At 40.5% G+C, this 27,819-nt stretch overlaps 3 protein-coding genes across 5 annotated transcripts; all 3 read right to left on the reverse strand.

The window, feature by feature from the left end:
* Window positions 1-62: 62 nt before the first annotated feature.
* Window positions 63-10,095, reverse strand: clk2a (CDC-like kinase 2a). Of its 2 annotated transcripts, none has more exons than XM_085446870.1 (13): window positions 9,867-10,095; window positions 8,379-8,578; window positions 7,979-8,258; window positions 6,827-6,917; window positions 5,886-5,952; window positions 4,509-4,625; window positions 4,194-4,360; window positions 3,636-3,730; window positions 3,181-3,310; window positions 2,126-2,208; window positions 1,734-1,813; window positions 1,533-1,623; window positions 63-1,355 (listed from the first exon to the last, which is right to left on the reverse strand). In XM_085446870.1, the coding sequence occupies exons 2-13, from the start codon at window positions 8,576-8,578 to the stop codon at window positions 1,167-1,169; spliced, it is 1,590 nt and encodes a 529-aa protein (XP_085302996.1). In that variant the 5' UTR covers window positions 9,867-10,095; the 3' UTR covers window positions 63-1,166. The 2 variants fall into 2 exon arrangements, with proteins under 2 accessions (XP_085302996.1, XP_085302995.1); XM_085446869.1 differs by lacking the exon at window positions 9,867-10,095 and adding an exon at window positions 9,586-9,647.
* Window positions 10,096-10,253: 158 nt separating this feature from the next.
* LOC146682923 (uncharacterized) lies at window positions 10,254-20,800 on the reverse strand. 2 transcript variants are annotated; one of them, XM_085446871.1, is made up of 11 exons: window positions 20,737-20,800; window positions 19,044-19,120; window positions 18,747-18,915; window positions 13,740-13,843; window positions 13,040-13,654; window positions 12,605-12,766; window positions 11,623-11,818; window positions 11,465-11,538; window positions 11,051-11,241; window positions 10,829-10,955; window positions 10,254-10,734 (listed from the first exon to the last, which is right to left on the reverse strand). In XM_085446871.1, the coding sequence occupies exons 3-10, from the start codon at window positions 18,908-18,910 to the stop codon at window positions 10,869-10,871; spliced, it is 1,593 nt and encodes a 530-aa protein (XP_085302997.1). In that variant the 5' UTR covers window positions 18,911-18,915; window positions 19,044-19,120; window positions 20,737-20,800; the 3' UTR covers window positions 10,254-10,734; window positions 10,829-10,868. The 2 variants fall into 2 exon arrangements, with proteins under 2 accessions (XP_085302997.1, XP_085302998.1); XM_085446872.1 differs by lacking the exon at window positions 12,605-12,766.
* A 1,098-nt stretch (window positions 20,801-21,898) lies between these two features.
* LOC146682924 (histone-lysine N-methyltransferase SETDB1-B-like) lies at window positions 21,899-27,813 on the reverse strand. The gene is made up of 7 exons (XM_085446486.1): window positions 27,574-27,813; window positions 25,134-25,466; window positions 24,876-25,046; window positions 23,385-23,586; window positions 23,225-23,298; window positions 22,924-23,114; window positions 21,899-22,618 (listed from the first exon to the last, which is right to left on the reverse strand). The coding sequence occupies exons 2-7, from the start codon at window positions 25,459-25,461 to the stop codon at window positions 22,502-22,504; spliced, it is 1,083 nt and encodes a 360-aa protein (XP_085302612.1). The 5' UTR covers window positions 25,462-25,466; window positions 27,574-27,813; the 3' UTR covers window positions 21,899-22,501.
* Window positions 27,814-27,819: the final 6 nt, after the last annotated feature.

Raw genomic sequence — 27,819 nt, forward strand, 5'->3', positions numbered from 1 at the left:
ACAGAAATGGTAACCACCTTTAATTTTATCACAGGCCCAAACGGACACAGCGGAAACCAGAAGCCTTTGGCAAGGAGGACTTTAATTCTACACAATAATACATATATACAGTTTTATACGCTTTAATTTCATACAAAAAAAACAAGTCATGTACAGGTTGGCGGTGGGGACTATGACCTAGAAGAACTCATAATAAATACCATCAACAGGGGCTGTGTGCTTAACCTCGATAGAGAGACGTCAGGTCTAAAAATGTCAAACATGGAAAAGGCAGTTATTGGAGTTTGAATGAGTGGGAATGTTCCCACAACTAATGCTTACGTAAACCACTGAGCAAAACATAAACGCGTCGCCCACTCCATCCAACAGACACACACTCTCACACCCAGAAATCATTGCATGACAACATATTTATCATATAAGAGAGGCAGCAAAGACCCATGTAGGGGGAGTGTCCCGTCATTATTATCTTCTTACATTACTGGTGAATAGTAATAAACCCACTAATTTATGGCAGATTCTCCATATAGGGGACATTTCTTTTATAAAACAAGAAGTCTATGTGCAGGTCTTTAATTAACAACGTAGACAAGAAGTTGAGACACTTGCCTCTGCCACAGATGTTTGCAATACTTTCCAATTTGAATGATCAGATGTTTGTATAACAGAATCTCTTCTCCATGTCTCCTTTTTTTACCCTTTCCTTTCACCTCAGAATCGGAAGACTTTTTCATCTCCAAAGCTGATTCTTTTTTTGATGACAGACTCTGGTAGCATTTCCTTATTTTCTTTACATGCTGGTTAAAATAACAGGTAAACAGAAAGAAGGGTGGAAGGTGTTTCAGAAGTCTAAAGGAAGACAGGAGCTGCATAGTGGGCTACTTTGGATACAAACAATCTTCCATTTAAAGATTTTTTTTTTGCCTCTGCCGAGGTGAGAACTAGAAAAGACTTCACTCTTTCCCCCACATCTTCTGTGGCTTATTTTCAGTCTCTGCTGCAAAAACATGCCTCTTGTGGCTACAGAGATTGACGCCAGAGGAGCGAGAAGTTAAGGTGTCCATGCTTTAATGACAGATGAGGCCCCAATTTATTCAACAGTTCCCACTGCTCCACACAGAAAGGACTGTAAACCCTTCATCATTCAGTCTTTGGAGGGTTGTGGGTCACCGGCTGATGTCCCGGTTGCCCTCCCAGCTCTTGGTGCCTGCAGCCTCACTGATCCCTAAGTTCTCAAAGAAAGGGTGTTTTAGAGAGTCAGCCAGTGCAAGCCTCTTGGAGGGCTCATACTCCAACATGCTTTCGATGAGGTCAAACAGCTGGTGGTGCTCTTCCGCCTCGGACAGCAGATATCGCTGAAAGAAGGGGAAAAAAAAAAGAAAAAGAAAAAAAGTGGAAATTAGTGGCAATAAAAAAAAAAACAAAAAAAAAAACTCCAACATGAAATACAAGAAACATCTGTTGCATCATACAGGGAACTTTTCATCCCCACTAATCATCAAATTCATGCCCTTCTCACTCACTCCACTTACCCGTAATGGTTTGCAGTTTTCTCTAACATATTTTCCCGCTGAGGAGCTCTCATCCCAATCAAGACGACCACGATAGAAGTATTTCTGCTTCCTGAGAGAGTAAGATTAGTTTAAAATGTTGCTTTAAAAATATGTTTGCATCAGGCACATTTTTAATTTTTTCACATTTTTTCCTTTACTTGTGTTTTTATGTTCTCTTACCGAGTTTTACGAATCATCCTGGAGGGCACTGGTCCCAGGATTCTTTCCATCATAGCCAAATGTTCCCTGTTGTCATGAGTCTGCAAAAAATATAAGATAAGCAAGAATGAGAGGGGAAAAGACTCACACAGAAAGGAAGAGAGTGATTCAGTAGATAATCAGAATTTAACTACTTCAGGTTCTGCTGTTGCATATGGTGTCTTCGGTTTTAGAGAGCTCACCAGTGGCAAGGGTTCATTCTTACCAGCACTGAATAATTGTACACTTGCATTTACAAGGACCCATTTACATTAGAGCTTTAACTAATAGTTGAGATTTCAGCAAATAAATCAGTTTACAAAAAGTAAATAAAAGGCGTATTCTGCTGAAACAAACTGTGTGCTGCCGTGTACCTGAAACAAAGTGAAGCCCAAGTAGTACTCAAACAGGATACAGCCAATGCTCCACACATCGCAGGGATGACTCCAGCCCAGCTCTGAAACACAAAAGTATAAGTACACTAAACCACCACAGGATTACAAGAGGACAGGATTACCACCTTGTGATTGTAAGCTTCCCACAACCAGCCACGTTTTAATTTACATCCATTTCTGGCCAGATTCACTCAGTGTTTGCAGTGATGACTGGGAATGAATTTAACAGGAAAGACAGACACACACACTCTCTACTTCTAAGTTTAGGCTTAAAACTTTCCTTTTTGACAAAGCATATAACTTGGGGCTGGACCAGGTAACTGTGAATATTGAGTATCAAGCCTGGTTCTGCCAGAGATTTCTTCCTGTTTAAAGGGTTTCTTTTCCTCCAAAATTTTTTCGATTGCACCGTCACCAAAGTGTGTTTTTGGTCATTTGGTCATTAACAGACCAGAAATTATATATCAGCACAATCTCTGTTTCTATCTCCCACTTATAATGCCCGGGAACGTGTTTTTGAACAACATTATGTTACAGTCAGTTGATCTTTTATCATCAATTACTTATCAGTACATTATTGAGTTTAAAGCAACATGCACACTGGAAAGGATTCGCATGCTTGCTGAAGTCACACAAAAAACATTCAAATGATCCAATTTGTTTTTGATGCGAGTCATTTTGCACTCCTTACATCAACCAGCCCCAATTTATCTCAGCATAAACTGCTTTCAGTAGATACTTATTGTACCACTGATGATACACTTGTGTAAAAGTGAATATTTCACATACTTGAATATCACATATCATAAATCCCATTTGCTTTTCCTAACAGAGCAATCAGCCTGTGCCTGTTTGAACCCGTTTCTCTTTTTTTTGTTTGTTTGCTTTTTAAAATAACTTCAAAGCAAACTTTTGGTCTTCCAGGCAAAGCATATTGTGTCAACTGAAAAAGCCACAGCTGCTCATGTGACTGGGCCAAAGATTTGTGGATATAATCACAAAACCATCTACTGCACATCTATAGCAGTTCTCACCTAATATGACCTCAGGGGCACGGTAATGCCGCGTGGACACAATGGTGCTGTGGTGCTCGTGGTCAAATGTGGCACTGCCAAAGTCCACCACGCGTACTGCCGTGCTCTTAACAGTCCGCTCCTCTCGTTTCTGGAAGATGACACGCATGTTTTTCAGAAATGCCCATCTTTCTCTCAGGAGTAAATCTGCAGTAGAGAAGCTTAGCTTTTTTTCCCCTTAAAATATAGCAACACGTGTTTTCATATCTATTCATCATAACTGCCAGCAATAAGTAACAGGAAAACTTTCCTCCACCTACAAGAAAGGTGATACATTTTCATAAAAAACTTTTTTTTTCTTCATATGTAAAATGAACAAAAAGTAGCCCTTGAGTTTTGGAACCAACCTGCCTATAAACAAATATGATTGTTGGGTTTTTGTTTTGTTTTTTTAAACTGTTTTCCTTGACTCTTACCTTCTCTACGTTGTAGGACATGGTGAAGTCTGAGTTGACAAACAGGATGTTCTCAGGCTTGAGGTCTGTATGTGTCAGCTTATTGTCGTGGAGAACTACGGAGGTAAAAAGCAACCTTCACTGATTAAGTTATTCAAAATTGTCAGTTACCTTGCATCACTTTATACAAACTGTCTACTCACCATTTATTACAACATATAATACTAATCATAATACTAATAGAAAAGCATCAGAAAAGCACTACTAGAATATCTCAGTAAAACCAAAATGAGAACATTAACAACAGTAAACAAGTTAAAGGGCTTGGTGAGGATATGTAGCTTTTATTTACTAAAGACAAACTTGATAAGTCAGTGGGGCCAACACCCTTTTTGCTATGATGCCCTCCTGTGGTAAATGTCTACCACAAACACCAGATGATTTGAACAAGTATAATCATCAAGTCAAAAGCTAAATTACAGCTCAAGTTATAAGAATCAATGTCTTCCCTTTTCACAGTATTCCTAATTCCCATCCAATTTATCTGTAAATTTCACAGACCATAAAGATACAACTTACATTTCACAGCAAGACAGATTTGGTAGGCCATGTGTCTGACGTGACCAATTGAGTAGGGCAGGTAGTTGTTTTCCTTCAGAAAGTCAAAGGTGCTCAGAGCTAGCAGCTCAAAGGAGATGCACATGTGACCGTGGTAGTCAAACCAGTCATACATCTGTACACATAAACTGCAAGACAGACAAAGCATGGGAGGTTCAGGGAGTGAGCTGACAAATTCACTTCAATCACGTAAACCAGCTTAAACCTCGGAGTGAACACAAGACACTAAGCAATACAGGTTTAACCACAGTGCCGTATGACTGAGTCAGAACTCACAATTTGTTATCCGGATCCTTTTCATTGATCTTCTCCAGTACATTGATCTCCAAGCGAGCTGCTTCCTTGTATTTCTCCACATTCTTGATAATTTTCAGAGCAACGTGGGTTCCTCCCCTGTAAAACACAAGAGATTATGAATACAAACACTAGCGTGATGAAACACACAACATGCCTTAATTTTTATTTTTTTTATGTAATCCCTGTGTGCAGCCCTGAATGCTAAACACTAGCACTTGTTTATTTATAGATTCAAGACAGAGTAGTTAACCGCCTGGCTATGAGAGCAAAGGCTCCAATTATCAAGTTATTTATAGGACGGGGGAAAAAAAAAAAAATATATATATATATATATATATATATATATACATATATATATATATATATATATATGAAAAGTCACTGCAGCAGTTCCAGCTGGTTGGAAGACATTAACCCATAACGACGGTACATCACGATCTTAAGGCCCTGGGCATGAACATGAACTGATGGACATTTCTAGCTCTGTCACAAGAAAATAAATCTTCCGCAGGGAGAGAAGCACAAATAGCCCCTGTTCACATGAGGGGCTCACAGTCACAGGGGACTAAAATACTCTTGAGCTGATTTTCAGTATACATCACAATGTGGTGAACAGAACCAGAATTAAAATCAGAAATGTCTTTCTGCCATGTCTGGTGTGATAATGTGACTCTAAAATTACCGATAATGAACAATCTCAACAAGTTACTTGAAACATAAAACACTGTTTACCTTAATAAAAAAAAAACTATGTAAATCCTTTGTGCTGTCATTGATTCACAGTGGTCCATAAATTGTATTGCACAGGTACAGCAACAGACATAGCGATAATTTAAGACTAATTATTTTTCTTATGAAATTTCAGGCTGTTCATCATCACTATCTCTGAAGAAATTCTGGCCAATCAAAAGCCTACAAACAATAACACAGTGAGACATCAAAAAAAGAAAATAAAGGTGCACAGCCTGGAAATCAGTTTTCCTTATTCACATGTAAAAGTAGAAACAAACTTCTCAAAAACCTTCACCCTGGCATGAGTTTTTCAAAGGTCAAGGCAAAATGGATAGAAAAGGCTATTTTTTTCCCAAAATACATGTGGCTGTAACCATAAATAAAAGACATTTAGAGAGGTAGTTTCTTTCTCCTACAGAGGGTTTTATGCAATACCGGTACTGGTCCACCATGCTCAATACAGGCTGCATGTTGCCCATGTACTAAAAATGGGTTAAACACCTCTGATGTATCCTAATATCACAGCCCAAAACAAGCACGGAGAGGCTTTTGTTTCTTGTTGCTGAGGAAACAACAATTCCCTAATGAACTACTAAGACACCCAGAGACTGAGAGCTCACACACCTGCGATGGTCAATGCACCGCATCACCCTGCCAAAGGTGCCTTCCCCCAAAGTGCTGACAATCTCATCTGCAACACAGTACAAAGAGAAAAAAAAACAAGAGAGGGAGAGCGGGGGGGGGGAAAAAAGAAGCATTAGAAATGTGGACTCGTGCAGGAATACACAATGCAAAAGTGTAGACAGGCGAATCAGTGCTAGCGCCCATCCCCTTTCCGAATTGCTGCCTACTGAGTCTGGCAGGCTTAAAACGTTGCGCGTAAGGCTATGGTAACTAAATGGTGTTATGATGTAAACCAAAGGGGGCAAACATAAAGCACTCCCTTCCTTTGATTACCAATTTGCAGTCATTGAACCTATTAGAGTGCATCCTTTTGTCTTTGCCCAAAACGATACAAATGCTGTATAAACTTGAAACATTAAAAATAATATGTATTGTAATCATTCTCAAATGAAGCGTTTAATGTAAAGAAAGTCTTAAAATGTGCACTGGTTGTTCTAACCTTAGTGAAATTTGCTAAATAAGTGATGTGACCCTGAAACCATCCGAGTGAAAAACATCTAGCTTAAGTTACAGATTTAAAACTGTAACTGAGTTGTAAGCTAAAGCGCAACATAAACAAACAGCTGCAAATTGGATTTCTAAGTTTAGGAAAGTCAAATAACCTGTGAAACATAAAGGAAATGCTCCACAGCTTAAAAATCTTAGAAAAAAAAAAAAAAAAAAAAAAAAAAAAAAAAAAGCAGATTGTATCTAAAGTCCCTCCTAAAATCTTCAACATTCTTGCAATCCACCCTGCTATTTCAGCTAGAGCGAAGAGCATTCTAGCACGGCATCATCATCATCATGATCATGATCATCAGGCACTCCCCATGTCATGTAAATGCTCTATGCTTTAATACTCATATGGAGAAGGGTTACGATAGAGTAGTGGCAGTGAGTACATCTCTCTTGCAGGACGTCCCCACTCCGACAGATCAGGTGCCCTTCCTCGTCGTCCCTCACACTCAGTGCACGCGTCCGGCTGTTGCTCCGCTGTATTCACACCCAAACGGCCATCAGCAGGTCACAACACGACCGAAGGGGACAGGGGGGGGTTTCAGGGGCAGCCGCAGCCACGGCGTCAGGTGGCACAGGTGGATGAGGAGGGAGGAGGAGGGTGGTAGTTGATGTAGTTGTGGTTGTAGGTGGGTTTCATGGTCATTGGGCGATTCACGCATGACACCACGTGAAGGAAATATATAACGATAGGGATATAGTGCAAGGGAACAAGTCAAAGATCACATGTTGTCCTCTGCTCCTCTCCCGCCCCCCTACCTTTAAACCACAGCTGCTTACAAACAAGGAAGCAACTGGCACATCCATTCATCAACGCAACAACCAATTAAAACAATAATATATATAACTACTTCAAAACTTTGCAACAAGATGAAAGATAAAATAACAACGCCATAAACATTCAAGCAGGACTTCTTTAAAGATAATCCCAGCAGTTATACTACATCAAATTCAAACCTTTTCCTCATTTATGTTCATAATAATACTTAACAGGTGTGATTAACCACACCCCACACAAAAAGAAATAACTAGAGCCAACTCATTTTAAATGCCAATAAATTTTAATAAAAATCTAATGCACTATGGTTGGCAGAACATTTTCACTTTTTTCATCATTAAAAATAATAATAATAATAATAATAATTGCAAGAGCCAAAACAAAAATCACAAGGCTTTCTGCCCTCTTATGAATAAAAAAAAATAAAGTAATAAATTACAGTAACAATTATCGGTGACAAAATAGTGGCTGAAGTACTAAAAAGTGTCTGTATAAAAATGAAAATGCTCTACCATAAAAAGGAGAAAGAATTTTTGAAAAAAAAGAGCCAATTAGAGCCAAACCCACCTATTCACAAATATAATAAAACCCCTGTGACAGAACAAAAATAAATCATAAAGGTTTTACTACTTACCAAATCTAGGGGCTGTAAAGAAAAGGTTAGGACAGGACAGAGGCAGAGAGAGCTGAGTGAAAGAAACAGGAGGTGGAGGTAGAGGATGAAGACTTAAAGCACAAACTCAGGTCTGGCTGTACTCACCGAGGAGGATGCGCTATAGGACCTGGTTCTACGCCGCCTTCGTTTGTGCTTACGCCTGCTGCCTTTCCTCCGGTACGACTCTTCTTGTTCACGCTCCCTCTCACGGCCGCGTCTGTAGTCGTACATGTTCGGCGAGAAGTCACGTGGATAGTAACTTTCGGCTGCTCCATGTGGCTCCCTGTCTCTGTCGCGTTCTCTGCTCTGATCAAACCGTCTGTATCCCTCGCAGTATCTTCTGTCAAACGGTCGTTGTTCCACCGACCGATTGTCATAGCTGCGACTGAATAAGTGAGCAGAGAAATATCCTGAAACCTTAGGACTGGCAACCAATAATAAAGTGAAAGAGGGTTAAATATAACATGAAAGAGTAAAAGCCCAAGCTAATTTGACCATAACGCACCTCCGTGACCGTACATAGCTTCCTTCCTGTCTGTGTCCACGTCCCCTCCTGTCTCGGTCTCTTTCTCTGTCACTGCTGGAGGAGTAAGTCGGCGTTCTTCTGTGTCGATGTCTTCGCCCTCTGTCTCGGTCTCTGTAACGATCCTGGTAGCTGGCTCGACTGTCTCTTTCCGAGGATGAGTATCGTCTTGTGTGAGGCATCTGGTGTAAAAAGGAAACAAATTAGCACAGAGTACCAAAATATGTTTAAGGAAAGTCACTCCTTACATTCAAATTATTGGAGCAGCTGATCACTGCCAAACTCATGGGATTTGAGGGACTAAATACCTGCACGTTTCTCGTGTGTAATTACAGACCCCCCCACAATACCGTAAAGTTCAGAGTTATTCCCCAAAGGCTCAAATCAGGACTGTGTATATCAGCACAGCTTTTCCACATATGGGTTCACAAAGCAAAAATCGGTGTTACCTTACTGAACAATACTCCCTTTACTTTTTATTTTTTGACCTTTCGCCAATAAAAACGTATTAAACCTTAAGTAATTTGAACTCCGCACAATCCAGAAGTCTCGCGAGTCTTCTGGGTTCCCTGATTTAACTGTCGTTATGTTTTAAGAATTTAAATTGAAAGTAAAAAGACAATTTCATAACAAACTTTATTGTCAACTTGGAAACAGGCACTTTTAGCATCATACGTTCAACTGCATGACAAGTGTAAATATTATTTTTACTGTTTAATTAAACTACCCTTAACCTAGAACTAGACATTTCTGTAAACGTGGTTATATAGGAGGCCACCCTCAGAACAACAGTTCAACTTTCCTTCATGCCTAAAAAGGCAACAAAATTTTCCAAAGGACCTAAAACTATGCGCAAAACTATTGCAACGGGTCTGAAAATACTGAAAATAAGAAGAACAGCGTTCAAATGAGATGATATAGCTATAATAACCCTGTTGCATGACCATAATAAACTTGACAACCCCCAAACCACACAGCGGTGCATCAAACCATTGCAAAGCCATTAGCACTGTAGTCAGAAGTAATTATTAGAGCAAATGAGTTCAGTTGAGCTTTATCCAACGCAGAGTGAAAGCACAAGTAAATGCCAAGTTAATAAATTGGTCGTGGCTACTCATTAAGCGTTGCCTATGCTGTTTACACACATTCCAAGACGATGCAACACTCGTTAAACGTAAGGCTAAATTACCGTTAAGGTCGTTAATCTCTGCATGGATTAGTAAAATTAAGCATCTTTAACACTCCAGCCCATTTACTAACAGCACCAACATTTCAAAGCCAGGAGAGAAGTAACTAATCAACAAGCGACGTAGTATCTATTAGCATGCACTGCTAGCAACTAGCTAATGTAAATAATTTGACCGCCATCTTAACTTAGCTACGTTCGTCAAGCTAACTTGCTACTTACGCTAGCAGCCGCGCTAACTGCAGAATCGCTATGTAGCTTATTTAAATAAACACGGTGTTTACCGTTTTAGCAGCGAGCCCTGTACGTTTATCCCACAAAAAATCCGTGGTGGCGTTCCACTTTTCTCCTCTACCTTCTCGCCAGCTCGATGTTCAAAGCTCTTTTGCTATCACCTAGCCAGTTTCTTTTTTCTGTCTGCTTAGTGCAGCTAGTTCTGGTTCAATTCGGCGCTCGTACCGCCCTCCTGTGCTCAAATGTGGCTACTCCGTTCGAATGTAGACATCCACAAGGAACTAGTGAGGAATTACCACCCCAACCTACAACCGTTACAAGTCCTTATTAAATTATGGACAGCTGATTTTTTTATCAGCTACCTTTTAACTTTTGTTTTCTCCATGTCCAAATATTTGACTTACTGTTTTAAACCTTTTAAAATGACATACCTGTGGTGGTATACAAATTACTATGGAGAAAGGGCAGTGAACAGATTTAGGAGGAAAGGCTGAGATGGTTTAGACGTGTAGATGAAGGATAGTGGATATAATGGAGGCAGATGGCGGCATTCTTGCTTTTATAAGCTTTTACATGTTAAGTCACACATTTTGATTTTAATTCCTTGTAGTTTTATTACAAACATTTTGATTTATTTCTTTGGTAAAAACAACTTGAAAATGAGCTGCAGACTTTGCAGCCACACACATATGAAAGATGCCCTCTTTTTCACTTTTTCAGATTAACACATAATAAGTTTGAACCAACTTAGAAATTTTTATTTTCGTTCAGCTGTAAAAAATCTGTTATAAAATGAATACATTTGCATCAGTACCATCTGCACGATCTGAAGGCATTATCCCCAGGAGTAAGAGAAAAGCACAGTAGGACAAACTTAAAGCATCCTCATAGTCCATCAGTTTGATGATGGTGATGGCTCTAAACCACACAAAACAGGGAAACAGAGAGACTAGTAAGCCAGCAGGGATAACCAGGATAACATAATTTTTCTCCACATACGAAAGTAGTTTACCATTGACTGAGGTAGTGTTACTCTTCCGCCCGTCCTCCTTTTAAGTCTTATTTAAATTCTCATTCACACTAATCATTTGTTCCAAGCAACTGGAGCCTCGGTAGATCCACTCCTTATGATCATCATCCTAAACATGAAATGAACACACTACAGTAAGTCACACAATTGAAATAAATATAACAGGATTTAAAAAAAACAGGAACAACTTAAGATGGAACAGACCAGAAAAACAACTTCCATCAAACTGCAGTCGATCTCCAGTACTTTACACCTCTGCAGGAATCCGTTACGTTCCACGTTTACCGTCTGTCCGACATGGTACTGCGTCATGGGTGGATAAGGCCACTTCTTTAAATAATTCTGCATGAAAAGCTTGTGCTTTTCATCTAGGATATCATCCAAAGGGTTCTCCACTGTCATAGAAAATGGAAAATCTTCTTAGTAGCAGTATTATAATAGCAGCTGCTGTGGACAGCAAGTATAGAAGAATTAGGATTCTGGATTTTATAAAATTAGATATTATGGACTTGACAACACCAGCTGTCATAAGACGACAGGCGGGGTACACCTGGACAGATCGCTAGTCTGTCACAGGACTAACACAGAGACAGACAACCATAAATAACCTGAACTTACGCGGTTTGCAAACCATGTGCATTGCACGTAAGCTAGCATACACTGGAGTGTGATCATCAGTAAAAATCAGGAACCTGGAATATAAAAATTAAAAGCAATTTTACACTTTTTTCCCACCTTCACAATCTGAATTTATCACCAGAGTAAAACACACTAACCTCATGCGGTTTTTTCTGGAGGGGACCTCTGCCATGAAACCAGGCACGAACTGGTCGTCTTTGCTCCGGACCACCACACGCGCACCGACAAGCAACTCATTCACCTTTGGCATGTGTTCAAAGGCAATGTGGTGACCAGACACTAGGCTCCTCCCCTTCTCCTTAAAGTTGACCTTGTATTTCACCCTGCCGTCTTCTGAAATGATTAAAGAAACATTGGAAACACTTCAGATTATACCACATTTGCTTCTACGTACTGCTTTTCTTGAAAGAAGAAATGTCAAATACAGGTGCATTTGTTAAATTAAATGGGTTTTTTTCTCATATCAAATGTATCTATTTTCTTTGAGAGCGTAATCAAAAGCGCTTAAGCGCCAGCTGTTAAGTTACAGCATCACAATCTGTGTCAAAATGTGCTGCCAGAGGAATTCAGTTGGTGAGGCCCAAACACCAACAAACTTTAAACTGTGGTAATGTCACTCATATGTCATATCGCATGGTGTGTGTAATAACAACAAGCACAACCACGACCACTCAACAAAATATAGAAGAAAAAAAAAAAAGAGTAGAAAAAAAAATCTAAACGTTGCTAGTCTAGCCTCAACTATGGGACACGGATATGTAAGAAACATACCTTCCTTTAGCATCACATAATTTCTTTTGTTTACTTTGAAGTTTAACATTTTTGTTATCTTAGCCACCAGAGCAACAGTGTGTCGAGCTCTGCTTGCCGTGACATCCTGATGACAATCAGTGTCAACAGAGCTACAGAATGTCTCCAAATAAATGCAATTCATTGCTTAACGTACTCACTACCTCAAAGCCATTTCACAGATTACACTGATTAAATGTCAACCAACATTCCCAACTACACAAAACAAGACGTCTTTAATCGACGAGTAGCTGTCAAGCTAAAGACAAATGTGAAACTTTACAATCTGCTTTGTGCTTACCAATAGAGCCTTTTCTTTATTATTCTTACCCTTTGTTATTATTTCAACAATTGTCCCTGGATGCCAGCTCAAAGGCCTCTTTCTGGCCAGGACCTTCATGTTCACACTGATCTCTTTTTGTGGCACCGCAGCAGGGGTCTTTGTGGATGAGGACTGAGAAGCAGCTGATACAGTGGTTACAGGAGTTACTCCTGTCGGCGTAAAAGGAGCAAAATGTCATTTGACGATTGGATAGATCTTATGATTTCTGTGTTTGGAAATCTGGTAGTGATCTGTTCCTCAGTGTACAAAGCAAGATCTTTAAATTTGCCAATATTTTCTACTCTTCAACAATATAATACAGCTTTAAATCAGCTTAAAAACACACAAATCCCCACATAAACCTAAGATCTGGGCAAAAAAAAAAAAAGGGCGTACATGGAGTTTTTTATGTTTTTCCATAATGTATATTTTGTGGTCATTACCTAAAGCGCTTGCTGGTTTTGGCGATGTTTTCGTTGCCTTGCTCTCAGCACTTGTGTTTGTGTCGGCTTGTGATGACTTTGCCGTTTTGCCTTTTGCATCAGGAACTGTACCCGCTTGCTGCGTCAGTGTTTTCACTGGGCTGCTTTTGGCGCTGCTTTCTGCGTTTGTTGTCAGAGTCGATGTCTTTGCTCCGCTTCTGATGGAGTTTCTTCTCTCCTGATGTGTTGTGTCATTCTTAGTGTGTTTTCCATTCTTTTTGGCCATTTTTTTCCTCTTGTTTGAACGTGTACTTGAAATAGAAAAGTCGGTATCACTCGAGTCTCCGCTGGGTTCCCACTGCATGTCAGACCCATCAGTGCCTAAAGACTCATCTTCACTCCAGTGATTCTGAGGTGATGGAGGAGATAGAGAGCTGGTCATTTGAGATCCAGTCATTCTGGTCAGGACCACTACTGGGCTCTTCAAAGCGAGAGGGTGTTTTTTTCTCAGAACTCTTTCTTGTTTTTCGCTGTCTTTTGGCTTAGATGAAAAAGAAGCCGAGCCATCAGAAGCCAGAGGTCTGTGGACTTGAGTTTCTGAGGGAGCAGACTCGCATGACAGTGGTGATGCTTGTCCTAAAAACAGTAAAAATCACAGGTTAAATTGTAGCTTTCAAACAAACCTACCAAGTGCACATTTTTTAATTCAATTTTGCTTTACCACAGCTTGCTTGGTTATTGTCATCGTCCAAATCTGTGTCGCTGTACTCCCATTCCAACAATGAGTAAAGTTTCTTGACAGTATCCTCACATGCAGCCACAGACCTGAATGACAAAAACAAAGAGAAATGAATGAAGAGAAGATAGAAAACACAGAGAAAGTAACCAGTGTACAGGCTCTGATATTTAACATAGCACATTCATGCCTCGGAAGAGATTCTGGCAAATCATCAGGTGACTCAGGAGGGGAAAGTCGTGCTCTACCTGCACTGTGTATAGTGCAGGTGGAGCACTGCTGACTTTGACTAAGAATATTGTCGTGCGGTGGAAGGAATACTTATTAATCCCACTGACACATCTTTCGTAGAGGAAGCAGAGTCTGGAGAAAAGGGGGACCACGGTCCTCAGCCAGAAAAACGGTTGAGTTGCCACTCCAGGTCAGAGACAAGTAACTTCCCCGAGTGGAGGTGCTTAAGTATCTCTGGGTTTTGTTCACTAGTGCAGTGACTAAAAGATCGAGATCGCGGATACAAGCAGCAGAAATTAGCTTTCTCCGAAGGGTGGCTGACCTCTCCCTTAGAGATAGGGTGAGGAGTTGGCCATCTGGGAGGGGCTCAGAGTAGAGCCACTACTCCTCCACATCAAAAGCAGCCAGCTGAGGTGGTTCGGGCATCTGACAAGGATGCCTCCTTGGTGAGGTGTTCCGGCATGTCCCACCGGGAAGAAGCCCCAGGGCAGACCCAGGCACGCTGGAGAGATGATATCTCTTGGCTGGCCTGGGAATGCCTTGGTGTTCCCCCATACAAGCTGGAGGAGGTGGCCGGGGAGAGGGAGGTCTGGGCTTTTCTGCTTAGGCTGCTGCCTCGGATAGGAAAATGGATGGATGGATGGCATCCATGCCATCATAAATACATAAAGAATCATCACATTTAGAACAAAATCGTGTCTTTTAAAGAAAGCCAAAACAACTTTTTTTTATCTTATATCTTAATATGTTATGCAATGTTCTAGTTAGTGTGCGTTGTATAAAAAGTAAAGGATACACTCAGTACACTTAGTGCCCAGGTTGCAAAAAAAAGAAAAAAGGTTATCTACAACACACATTGTTAGAAGCCTGTAGAAGGACGTGTTATTTTGGGACAGTTTTAAGGCAAAGTAGGTGGGATTAACTAAATGTCATTAAAAGCTCAGCAGGGACTACCCTATTCAAGCACTTGCATGAAATTTTTATGCTTTTGCTTCCTTGCAAGAATAAATTATTAATAAATTATGATATATGTCAATTACAGTAGATATTCATTTAGAAAGCTAAAAACAGACAGAGAAGTTCCTCTTTCTATCACGGTCAAAGGAGCTTGCAAAGAAAAGCGTCTGGACTTCTTTAAGTTGCTTGGAGACGTTTCACCTCTCATCCGAGAAGCTTCTTCAGTTCTAAGGTCAAATGGTGGAGAGTCCCAGATTTAAACCTAGTTGGAGTATCCCCCCGCAGAGGGACAAAAGGACCCCCTGATGATCCTCTAATCGCCTGAGCCAAGGTGTGAAACTGGGTGTGGGTCCCAATCAGTCAGGGTTTCGGGTGAGCTCATTGTGAAACCTGGCCCCACCTTATCATGCGAATTCCTGAGGTCAGATGGCCCAGGATGTGAGTGGGCGTTAAGGCGTCTGGGGAGGGAACTCAAAACTGGATTATAGATGGCAGAGAGTTGGTGTCGTAAACCACCGCCTCTGTTCAAAGATGGTCGCTCACAGTGGACATACAGGGAGTGCAGAATTATTAGGCAAATGAGTATTTTGTCCACATCATCCTCTTCATGCATGTTGTCTTACTCCAAGCTGTATAGGCTTGAAAGCCTACTACCAATTAAGCATATTAGGTGATGTGCATCTCTGTAATGAGAAGGGGTGTGGTCTAATGACATCAACACCCTATATCAGGTGTGCATAATTATTAGGCAACGTCCTTTCCTTTGGCAAAATGGGTCAAAAGAAGGACTTGACAGGCTCAGAAAAGTCAAAAATAGTGAGATATCTTGCAGAGGGATGCAGCAGTCTCAAAATTGCAAAGCTTCTGAAGCGTGATCATCGAACAATCAAGCGTTTCATTCAAAATAGTCAACAGGGTCGCAAGAAGCGTGTGGAAAAACCAAGGCGCAAAATAACTGCCCATGAACTGAGAAAAGTCAAGCGTGCAGCTGCCAAGATGCCACTTGCCACCAGTTTGGCCATATTTCAGAGCTGCAACATCACTGGAGTGCCCAAAAGCACAAGGTGTGCAATACTCAGAGACATGGCCAAGATAAGAAAGGCTGAAAGACGACCACCACTGAACAAGACACACAAGCTGAAACGTCAAGACTGGGCCAAGAAATATCTCAAGACTGATTTTTCTAAGGTTTTATGGACTGATGAAATGAGAGTGAGTCTTGATGGGCCAGATGGATGGGCCCGTGGCTGGATTGGTAAAGGGCAGAGAGCTCCAGTCCGACTCAGACGCCAGCAAGGTGGAGGTGGAGTACTGGTTTGGGCTGGTATCAGCAAAGATGAGCTTGTGGGGCCTTTTCGGGTTGAGGATGGAGTCAAGCTCAACTCCCAGTCCTACTGCCAGTTTCTGGAAGACACCTTCTTCAAGCAGTGGTACAGGAAGAAGTCTGCATCCTTCAAGAAAAACATGATTTTCATGCAGGACAATGCTCCATCACACGCGTCCAAGTACTCCACAGCGTGGCTGGCAAGAAAGGGTATAAAAGAAGAAAAACTAATGACATGGCCACCTTGTTCACCTGATCTGAACCCCATTGAGAACCTGTGGTCCATCATCAAATGTGAGATTTACAAGGAGGGAAAACAGTACACCTCTCTGAACAGTGTCTGGGAGGCTGTGGTTGCTGCTGCACGCAATGTTGATGGTGAACAGATCAAAACACTGACAGAATCCATGGATGGCAGGCTTTTGAGTGTCCTTGCAAAGAAAGGTGGCTATATTGGTCGCTGATTTGTTTTTGTTTTGTTTTTGAATGTCAGAAATGTATATTTGTGAATGTGGAGATGTGATATTGGTTTCACTGGTAAAAATAAATAATTGAAATGGGTATATATTTGTTTTTTGTTAAGTTGCCTAATAATTATGCACAGTAATAGTCACCTGCACACACAGATATCCCCCTAAAATAGCTAAAACTAAAAACAAACTAAAAACTACTTCCAAAAACATTCAGCTTTGATATTAATGAGTTTTTTGGGTTCATTGAGAACATGGTTGTTGTTCAATAATAAAATTATTCCTCAAAAATACAACTTGCCTAATAATTCTGCACTCCCTATAGATGGCTTCTTTCACTCCTCTTTCAAACCATCTGTCCTCTCTGTCCAAAATGTGAACATTGGCATCCTCGAAAGAGTGACCTTTGTCCTTAAGATGCAGATGGACTGCTGAGTCTTGTCCTGTGGAGGTGGCTCTGCTATGTTGTGCCATGCGCTTGTGAAGTGGCTGTTTGGTCTCTCCAATGTAGAGGTCTGAGCATTCCTCGCTGCACCGTACAGCATACACCACATTGTTAAGTCTGTGTTTTGGAGTTTTGTCTTTCGGATGAACCAGTTTCTGTCTGAGTGTGTTACTGGGTCTGAAATGTCATGCTTGGAGAAAACTCTCCTAAGTTTTTCTGATACACCGGCTACATAGGGGATGACAGTGTTGTTGCGTCTGTCCTTCTTATCCTCCCTCGCTGGTGTCTGATCTTCTTTTCTGTGCCTCTTTGCTGACTTTAAGAACGCACATTTAGGATAACCGCACGTTTTGAGTGCTTCCTTTACATGCGTGTGTTCCTTCTTTTTTCCTTCAGGCTTAGAGGGAACATGTTCTGCCCGGTGGTGTAGGGTCCTAATTACTCCAAGTTTGTGTTCCAGAGGGTGATGGGAGTCAAAGAGGAGGTACTGGTCCGTGTGTGTTGGCTTCCGGTAAACTTCGATGTTGAGGTTGCCATTCTCTTCAATGTGCACGGCGCAGTCCAAGAAAGGCAAACAGTTGTCCTTTGTGTCTTCCCTGGTGAACTTGATGTTTTTATCCACAGCGTTAATGTGCGCAGTGAAGGATTCCACTTCTTGTGTCTTGATTTTGACCCAGGTGTCGTCCACATATCTGTACCAGTGGCTGGGTACTCTTCCTTTGAAAGAGCCAAGAGCCTTCCTTTCCACTTCCTCCATGTAAAGGTTGGCTACGATAGGTGACACGGGGGAGCCCATGGCACAGCCATGTTTTTGTCTGTAGAAGCCTTCGATGTATTTGAAGTATGTTGTGGTAAGGCAGAGGTCTAACAGTGTGAAACTTTCTATCACATTCTTCCATATATGGCAATCTGTTTCACCCTCCAGGTGGTCCCTGAAGATTGACACTTTTCTTGACTCTTCTTCTGTCATCTGTTACTAGGCGAACTCAAATGCAGTTAGAAGCAAAATGTGTCCCAGGCCTTTAGCCTAGAATGAATACTATCATGTATGTTTGCAAGCGTGCATGCTTAAACCTTCTGTTGCTCTAGGTCACTTACACCATGGATCGCCTGGACATTCGCGCCACGCGAAGCTTAAGACCTTTAAATAGACCGAGCATCACTCTATATAAGCACAATCCTGCAATGTGTGTATAAAAATGATTACAGTTGCACATGCAATAAAAGGTTAATATGTAATTATGATCACACCTGCAATACAAGTTTTAATGTAAGGCCAACCGCTTCAATAAATGTATTAATGAAATGCTGATTAATGCAATGATAATGATGATAGTTATGAATAGTAGCAGTACAATATTTTTCTCATCTCCACACTCCATATATAACAATTCTTGACTGTTGCTCGTTTTTATTACATTTTATTCCAACAATGAACCAACAAGAGAATGAACCCCAAAACCAGTTTTTTGTGTGAGTAGTTAAGCATGTTAAAAGCATGTTTGTTTTTTTTAAAGATTGCCACACTTAATGCTTTCATATTCGTTTACAATGACAACACTCACTCGCAAAGTCTCAGGAGGCACGCGGCCTGTTCCTCTCTCCTTTTCAGCAGAGACTGCAGCTGATTGCATTTCTCCAGCAAATCCGGAGAGACCCGTTGGGTCTCCTTAGCCTTGTCTATTATCCAGCACTCCTCTCTGCTCATCTCAGTCTCATCTCCATCCATAGTTACTGCAACACACAAAGGTTTCACATATCAGAGATTAATTATTACTAATGTTATTCCAAAAAAGCATAGATTTTCTCATGATGCAGAAAAGAAATGAACAATGCAAAGTCCAAACATCTCAAAGACTTACACTTGGGGCTCCTAACACACTAGAAAAGATTGACATCACATCTCTTAGAGGAAGGTCAAGAGCCTTTGAGTGTTTACCTGCATAAATAAAGCACATATTAATAGAAAATGGTTACATTGTGCTGTGGTTTAGCTAACTTACCGCTGAAATGAATCACTAATTTATTGAGCTAGAATGTTTCTGGACAACATGGTGCATTCTAGTGAGAATAGGGAGCAGGTGAACGAGGTGGAGGTGCACTGGACAGAAAAGGAATTGCATTCAGTAGAAGAAAGACAGAACAATTGTTTGCATGACAGGGAGACGGGTGTAAAAATGACGATGCAGGAACCAGATATAGTGAAGAGGGATGAGTTTAAATAGTCAGAAAAGCAACAGAGAGGTGAAGAAGAGTCCTGGCGGTGATTCGTGACAGAATGATAGCAGCAAGAGTAAAACCAAAGGTTCACAACATGGTAGTGAGACTGGAGATACAAGGTTTAGAGACAGTGGCACTGTCAAAAAGACAGTAGGCTGAGCTGGAGATGTCAAAGTTGAAGATGCTCAGATTTTCACTGGGGTGACCAAAAGGAAAAGGATTAGAAATGATTATATCAGAGGGATAGCTTGGGTTAAACAGTTTGGAGACAGCTGAATAGGTGTGGTTAGAGATGGTGCAGAGGAAGGATACTGGCTATAATGGACAACAGATGCCAAGCGGGAGGGAAGGAGGAAGACCACAGAGGAGGTGCATGGATGTCATGAAGGAGGAAATGAAGATGGCTGGTGTGAGAGAAGAGGATGGAAAGGATAGAGTGAGATGGAGGCAAATAATCTGCTTTACTGGCCCTAAAGGGAGCATTTACTACAGGGAATGCTCCCTCATAAAACCTGAGGTATTTTCTCAGATTCTTGGAAATGTAAAATTCACATTTGATAAATTATTCAAACCAACCATCTATTACATGTAACCATGTCTTCATACTGTGTTACCACCATATAACATTTATAATGTTGCTATGAAGAAGGTCGTGGCTCAAGAGTTGGCAGTTCGTCTTGTAATCGGAAGGTTGCCGGTTCGAGCCGCGGCTTGGACAGTCTCGGTCATTGTGTCCTTGGGCAAGACACTTCACCTACTGCCTACTGGTGTTGGCCAGAGGGGATATATATATATATACATACATACATATTGGTGTATATATATATATATATATATATATTTGTACTATTCTTAGTTAGCGTATTGTCTGTCTTGTTAATGTTTGTTTATAATGGAGCACTGTAACAAAAAATAATTTCCCCCAGGGATCGATAAAGTATTCTGAAACCTGGCGAACATCTGGTTCCTCTGCATCTAGGTGTGCGGGCTCAAATAGGGGGGATTAAAAGTAAATCAGAAACACTTCTCAAGCTCAAGGTCGTATATTTTAAAAAAAAAAGACGTCCAGCCAGGATAAGGTGTTAAGGGCTTTACTAAAAATAACTAACTAAATAAATAAAAACCAAAACACCAGCATCTGATTTTGTCTTGAGACTTATTGGTCGAAGCTAGCATGGACTTCAATCAGTTAGCCGTGGAGACCGTTTCATCCTGACTCTGCGCCTCTTTATCGCACAAAGTGTATCCAACCTGATAACCATTCTTTTAATTTCAGCTAGATTAATTAATTTGATTAATTTTAATTTAAAATGTCAAATAAGAAGCAAGCCATACCTTAGCTTTGTTCTATGGTCTTCTTCTCTTCATGTTGCTGGGTAGACCTGTGAGACTCACTGCCGCCCCCTGCGTCCGGAAATACGACCGACAATCTTCTACTTCTTTTTAAACCGATTGCTATGTATGGAACGCAGAGTTATTATAGTTTTGCATTTTCTTATTAGTTTTACTTTATTTTTATTAGTCTTCCAGATGACTGGATGTTTAGTTGGTTCCAAAGAGCCTGAGGTGTGCCAAGAAAATATCCCCCACACCATCACTCCACCACCAGTCTGAACTGTTGACACAAGGCAGGATGGATTGATAAACATATGATTACACAACATTTGCCATCCAAAATGTTGCATCAGAAATTAGGATCGGTAAGACCATGCAACGTTTTCCAACTGCTGTGATCCATGGGACCTCAGTTTCCTGTTCTTGGCTGACAGGATTGGTACCTGGCGTGCTGCTCATCTGTGCATCCAGAGATGCTGTTCTGCATACTTTGATTGTAACGTTAAAGGAGTTGAGGTTGCTTTTCCTATCAGCTGGTCATTCTCTTTTAATCTCTGCCATGAACAAGGCAGAGACCTGTGGCTCACTTGATGTTTTCAATTTTTCAAACCATTCTCTGAGTAAAAACTTAATAGTAAATTTAAATTGAACAGTGTTGAGCTATACAAGGCTCTCTCGAATAAATGAAAACTAAAGTATTAATTTTGAAATGAGTATATTTTGTTGGGTAAGTAAACACATAAATATGTCTGTTTAAGACTGATTGTTTTGGTCTTTTTTGAGTCTTCGTCAGTTACATTTTTAAGTACAGCAAATTAATTGTTTGGTGCTTTGCTTCTCAGATAATTCATACTAGTCTAAAATTTGCACTTAGGAGCAAATATGAAACACTACCTTGCATACATCCATTTCCCTTAAGTTTCCTCTCTGCTACATTCCTGATATGTATTAAAAGGTATTTATTTAACTAGTGTGACCAGGTCAAAGTGTAGAAAAGATATTAGATAGCTAAACTTCTATGTCAGTCATTTTTATATCAGTAAATTTAGCAGGTGAGAGCTCAGATTTATCTTTAAATTACAATTATGCACTCCAGTAAAGGAAATGAATGAGGCAGAGGGTATTTGCTTGCATATGACAAGCTTATATACAAGGCTTTTTTTTTAAAAAAAATTTATTGTTGAACGACAAAGGATGCAACATAACAGACACCAAAGGCAAAATAAATCAGAGACATAACTGTCATATCAATCTGTAAATATGAAAAAAGGTTTATATGAATTGTTCCCAATTCATAAAAAACAACACTGAAAAAAGTGAATGAACACACATCAGACAAATTTCTATTCGTGGCCAAGTTAATAAATGAGGGTATGAACATTTTCACATAGAACTGTTCAAAAAGAAAAAGTTGAAAAAATACAGCTGCTTAACCTTGCTGTTAAAAGTTGTGCAATTATAAAGTGCCATTTCTTTAGAAATTGAAAAAGAAAATCACCGTTTCGCATGTTTTCTAGGAAAAATTATGTCTTGTTTCATTCGGCAGTGCGATGGTCCACTCAGTCACTTTGCACAACTGTGCAGCAAATTAAAGATTACAAAATTAGCACCCCGTTCAAACAGGTTAAATCTCCTCCTTATATCCTTGAGCCATTTATTTGCACGCTCACAAGCCAATCTTCTTCCAAAGAGATGCAATGGCACATTTCTGGGGGTTGTGAATGCTATTCCCAGTATTTTCACAGCATCCACTCTCTGTGGATATTTAGTCAGAGTCAGACTCATTCATGGCCTCTCTCCTCACGCTCACTTCCAAAAACCTAGCCTGTGCATGTTCCAGGCGTATGGAGCCTCTGTAGATCCACTCTCTGTGATGGTCAGCCTGAGTGAGACATAAAAAAGGCACACTGTCAAGGAAAGGTGATTAGGAAAAGAAACGGGAGCGTTGTTTGTTTGTTTTTTTTAGTTTTGGATTATTTAAACATAGCCAAGGCGGACTTACACTGGAGATATGTTTTTAGGTTAAACATGCTGTCTGTAACTCATAATTTCAAACCCTCCTGAAATCCTGTGCCACAACCTGACAAGCACCTCTGTTAAATATATTTACTGAAGTATGAATAAGCATTAGATCTGCTGTTGACTGGTTAAAATGTAAAGATAAAAAAAAAAAAAAAAGACACCCACCTGAAAAACAACCTGTATCAAGCTGCAGTCGATCGCCTGCACCTCACACCTCTGCTGCTCTCCGAAGTATTCTGCATTGAGGCTCTGTCCAACCCTGTATATGGTCAAATGAGGGTACGGCCAGTCCTTCATGTACTGTTTCATGAAATGCTTATGAAAGCCGTCGGGAATGTCGTCAAACATGTTTTCCACTGTTGAAATAATGAATTAAATACGTAAGCGTGCTTCAAATAAACACTCTCCTGTCTGCTGCTTGCTGCAACTGTGAGTAAAAGAAAAGCCGGAGCACAGCACAACTTACACGGTCTGCAAACCAGGTGAAAAAAAGGTAAGCCGACATAGACCGGCGTGTGATCATCCATAAAGACCAAGAACCTGGAAAATGAAACAGCGATGTGTGAGACACTCGTTTCTTCTGACAAAAAGCCCGTGATTATGTTTGTTCATAGAGGTATGAACACCTGAAGCGGTTCTTTCTGCTGGGGAGCTCGGCTAAAACACCAGGCCGGAACTGGAACTTGTTATCCTGGCACTGAACAACAACCCGAGTGCCGACAAAAAGATGCTCTACCTTTGGTGGGGTGTCAAAGGCAATGTGGTGACCGGATACTAGAATCTTCCCCTTTTCTTCAAAGCTAACTTTGTACTTTAACCGTCCATCTTCTGGTAAAGAGGAAGAAAAATTTTTTTTAGTTCCTACCATTTAAATGCTATTTCCTTTTTGAATAATGGTGGTTCATATTTAAAAGTGAAGTACTGCTGTCTGAACACATGTCAGCCTGCCTAGATTTTACCGCATGTACTTCACAAATTAGAAAGAAAATGAAAATGCATCTTTTATAAACAGGAATAACATATTTTAAGTTATTATTCACCTTTTTAACGTTTCATTTGTCTTTGTCTTTCATTTTCAGTTTATTTAACAAGGGTTCAAATTCTTTTAATTGCTTTGGAGCACTTTGGTCAATGTCCTTTTTAAAAAATTTAAGTTGCTGGCTCATGCAGTGACAAACGCAGAAAACTAAGGATAATAAAAAAATGTGGTTATACTTCATTAGGTCATGTCCACAAGTGCAACAGTTTTCCTGCATGCACCATGACTCTATCACTATCCTAAATATGCCCAATGGAAGCAGTGCGCCCTGTAATTGACTGATGTCCAGAGTGTGCAATCCTCTCGCCCACTGCCAGCTAAATATGAGAAAAAAGCTGAAAATCTTAACCACACTGAGGTCACATCCTTAAATGTGTATATTTTGGTGGACAAGAATCCATCGCTTAAAGATATTTTCTTTACGCGCCTGGTTCTGCCAGAGCCTTCTTCCTGTTAAAAGGGAGTTTTTCCTTCCCACTGTCACCCAAGTGCTTGCTCATAGGGGGTCATGGGGCGACCGTGGTTCAGGGGGTTGGGAAGCTCATCTTGTAACCGTAAGGTTGCTGGTTTGATCCCCAGCTCTGTCTGTCTTGGTCGTTGTGTCCTTGGGCAAGACACTTATCACCTACCGACTACTGGTGATAGCCAGAGGCGCGATATGGCAGCCTTGCTTCTGTCAGTCTGCTCCTGCTACAACTGTAGCTGCCTCCACCAGTGTGTGAATGTGAGAGTGAATGAAGAGTGGAATTGTAAAGCGCTTTGAGGGTCTCGAAAAGTGCTATATAAATGCAATCCATTATTGTTATTATCATATGATTGTTGGGTTTTTCTCTGTATGTATTGTTTTAGGGTCTACCTTACAATATAAAGCACCTTGAGGTGTCTGGTGTTGTGATTTGGGGCTGTATAAATAAAATTGAATTGAATTGAATTAAAAGATATTTTTATACAAATATACAAAAAAAACAACAACAATGAAATGAAATGCTCTCATCTGAAAAGGACTAACAAGTTTAAAGGGTAATAAACAAACAAAGAAAATCATAATTCCTGGAAAACCTGCAGTATTTTCTCTTACCCTTTGAAATTATCTCCACTATTTTCCCACGCTGCCACTTCATGCGTTTCTTCCTGGCCAAGACCATCATGTCCACTTTCACTTCATCCTGCGGTAAGTTAGGATGGATGTTCGTAGTTTCATGAGAGCAGTGGGCAGAAGTTGGTGATATCCCAACAGAGGGGTTTATTTCTTTGAGGGCAAAAGTAAGAAGTGGAATTTTAAAGTTATTTGAGAGTTTTGAGAGCAGGATTCAAGTGGTAATGTTTGTGGCCTTACCACTGCTGTTGGAGGGTTTCCTTGTGTCACCGCTGCTGTTCTTGTCAGATTTCTGATTATTGTTCGAAACCGAAAAATCGGAATCAGTGGAATCATCCTCTGGTTGCCACTGCATATCAGAACCGGAGCTGCTGGAGAATTCAGCTTCGCTGTAGGACTGCTGAGGCATCGGCGGTCGCAGGGCGCTGATCTTATAATCGGGCAGTCTGGTCAAGACCACCACTGCTTTCTTTATTAGATTAAGAGAGGCCGAGCCATTTTCCCATTGTGTCATTTGGCTGCTGGTTTCATTTGTGGAGTGAATGGGCTCACATGCCGATTCAGACATAGTGTCTGAAAAGAAAAAAAGCATCAGTGAAACTTGAGCCATCGCCATGCCAGACTTTCATCGTGGTGAGAACAAATCCTGACAACTGTAGCTTGCCATCAAAAGAAAATGAAAATGCTATCAATCAAATTCACATTTAACATTTGTTAAAGCTGCCTTTTCTGTGTGTCAGAGGAGATCTCTTATATAAAGTCCACTGATTTTCACTCTATACAATATATGGTTGCTTAAATATAATTCCCAAGGGGACGAAGGCTTTTTCACCCTCTGTGGTCTGACTCTTCATCGATAATGACCTCAACCTTTTGCCTCAATCTCGAAGGCCATGATTGTAATTTCCATGCTCACAACGGTCCACTTGGTTTTTGTTTGTCTGTTTTTTTTAATTACATAAACCCAAAACCTGTGCTGTCAGGTTAAGAATTAGAGGTTTAAAATCTAATTAGGTGCAAAAATCAGCACATTTTTAAACTACCATCTGCCGCTGGTTTGTTTCACACAACAACAGCACAAATAAATTAATCAGAAGCTAGAAAAAAGCCTTCTGTTTACAGATAAGCTGTTAGATCTTTAAATTTGCCAGATTTCTTGTTACCTGTGCAGCAAATTGACAGCAGCCACTGCATCTCTTTCTAGCAGCGATATTTGTAGCGTTAAGTGGGGCACAGCATTTACTGTACTGCATTTTCAAGCACTACTTAATAAGTCAGTAGTAAATATACAGGACCAGTAAAATGCTGATCCAGTAGCCAGGTTGAGCCAGGAGGGAAAATGATGAACATGCCCTGGTTGCCACTGAAATTGAAATTAACTTGGATAATGCTTCAAAATAAGTGGACAACGATGACCCGAAGGCCTTTTCTAAACATCTCTTTAAGACAGGGGTGTCCAACTCCAGGCCTCAAGGGTCAGTGTCCTGCAGGTTTTAGATGGGTCCTTGAGCCAACACAGCAGATTTAAGTTGCTAATTACCTCCTCAACATGTCTTGAAGTTCTCCAGAGGCCTAATTATTTGATTCAGGTATGTTGACCCAGGCTAAGGTCTAAAACCTGCAGGACACCCCTGCTTTAAGACCACACACCATTGTCAAAACATTATGATGAAAATATGGTGAATAAAGTGGTGTAAAACATAAACAGAAAGAATATATATATATATATATATATATCTCACTAACATGCAAAATGTAACACTCCAAATGGCAGTGACTCAGTCAGGCCAGCCACTAACTGTAGAAATACCTGGTGTCAGAGCTCAGCTCACAGCAGCATGTTTTAAAGGGGTGGCCAGGAGCAGCTGGAGAGTAGACAGCACCTGCTGTTTCATTAAAGCACCACCCAGCTATACCTGTGTGAGCAACTCGGTTTAACTTAGCAAGTTTGTTGTGTAATGTCTTAAAAGTATGTGACATGTGAGCAGTGAGAATGTATAACTTTAATGTTTGTGACAGTACAATCAGAAAAAGAGTATGACTTGTCTAAAGGGCTGCAGGAGAAAGCCTTTTCTCTTTAAGAAAGAACATGGGAGCACTGCTTAGGTTTGCAGAGTTGCATCTGAACAAACCAGATAATTTATGGAACAATGTGCTTTAGAAAGATGAGTTCCAAGGTGGAGATGTTTGGCCATAATGCACAGCATATTAGCACAAACACGGATCAGTCAAACTGGCTGAAATGCTCTGGCAGGACTGTGCATAAATGAATGCATAAAACCTAATTAAACTGAAGCAACATTGTAAAGAGGAAGTCATACAGAAAACATTTGCATTTTCATTTAAAATTTAATATCTGGATCAGCATTAGCACCAATGCCAAATGGCAACTCCTTGGAAGTGAAACTGTTTTTCGCAAAAACAAACAAAAAACATGTGACATCACTGTGTCCTGAAGCCCTGAGAATGAATCAGAAAATGTGAACTTTTTTGTTTTTGCTGCTACAGGAGTGCTGTAGCACCAGGAGACTCTGAAAGCTGTTTAAAGGGCTACAGCTGTGCCTACTGAGAACGAACAAATAACAAAACAAAGCTGTGTTTAGACACATTTCCTACCTACAATCAAGCTGCGTGGGGGTTTACCTCATTTAATACAAACACAAATAATTCAACCACTTACCTGATGTTATGTCTTAATTATCCGCTGTAATGAGAGCTGGAGCGGCAGCTACATATCAGGCTAACACTGAAATCACTGTTTTGGAGTTTGCGTCATAACTGCACTTTTTTTTCTTTCTTTTTTTTTATATAAATGTGTGTTATCCAAAATTATCAGGCAGGTTTTTCCTCCATCTTAACAGACTTGTTGTTTTTCTCCTTCTTCTCGGCGTTCAAAAGTGGTTGTTAACAAATGAATCTGAGAAGT

This window comes from Copadichromis virginalis, linkage group LG22 (assembly GCF_057382275.1).
Source record: "Copadichromis virginalis isolate Kocher_CV1m ecotype Utaka linkage group LG22, C_Virginalis_male_GT1.1, whole genome shotgun sequence".
NCBI lineage: Eukaryota > Metazoa > Chordata > Actinopteri > Cichliformes > Cichlidae > Copadichromis > Copadichromis virginalis.

What these genes read in the sequence shown, in the direction of transcription:
- clk2a (XM_085446869.1), bottom strand. Translation starts at nt 9,609, where the DNA reads ATGCAGAGATTAACGACCTTAACG. An exon ending in AGCTATGTACGGTCACGGAG is followed by an intron (nt 8,259 to 8,378) that starts GTGCGTTATGGT and finishes TCACTTATTCAG; the next exon opens with TCGCAGCTATGACAATCGGT. An exon ending in CGGTGCATTGACCATCGCAG is followed by an intron (nt 4,626 to 5,885) that starts GTGTGTGAGCTC and finishes TGTGTTTTACAG; the next exon opens with GGGAGGAACCCACGTTGCTC.
- LOC146682923 (XM_085446871.1), bottom strand. Translation starts at nt 18,910, where the DNA reads ATGGATGGAGATGAGACTGAGATGAGCAGAGAGGAGTGCTGGATAATA. An exon ending in AAAACCAGCAAGCGCTTTAG is followed by an intron (nt 12,767 to 13,039) that starts GTAATGACCACA and finishes TTACGCCGACAG; the next exon opens with GAGTAACTCCTGTAACCACT. An exon ending in TCCAGAAAAAACCGCATGAG is followed by an intron (nt 11,539 to 11,622) that starts GTTAGTGTGTTT and finishes TTTATATTCCAG; the next exon opens with GTTCCTGATTTTTACTGATG.
- LOC146682924 (XM_085446486.1), bottom strand. Translation starts at nt 25,461, where the DNA reads ATGTCTGAATCGGCATGTGAGCCCATTCACTCCACAAATGAAACCAGC. An exon ending in AGTGGAGATAATTTCAAAGG is followed by an intron (nt 23,587 to 24,875) that starts GTAAGAGAAAAT and finishes CCTCTTTACCAG; the next exon opens with AAGATGGACGGTTAAAGTAC. An exon ending in AGCAGAAAGAACCGCTTCAG is followed by an intron (nt 23,299 to 23,384) that starts GTGTTCATACCT and finishes TTCATTTTCCAG; the next exon opens with GTTCTTGGTCTTTATGGATG.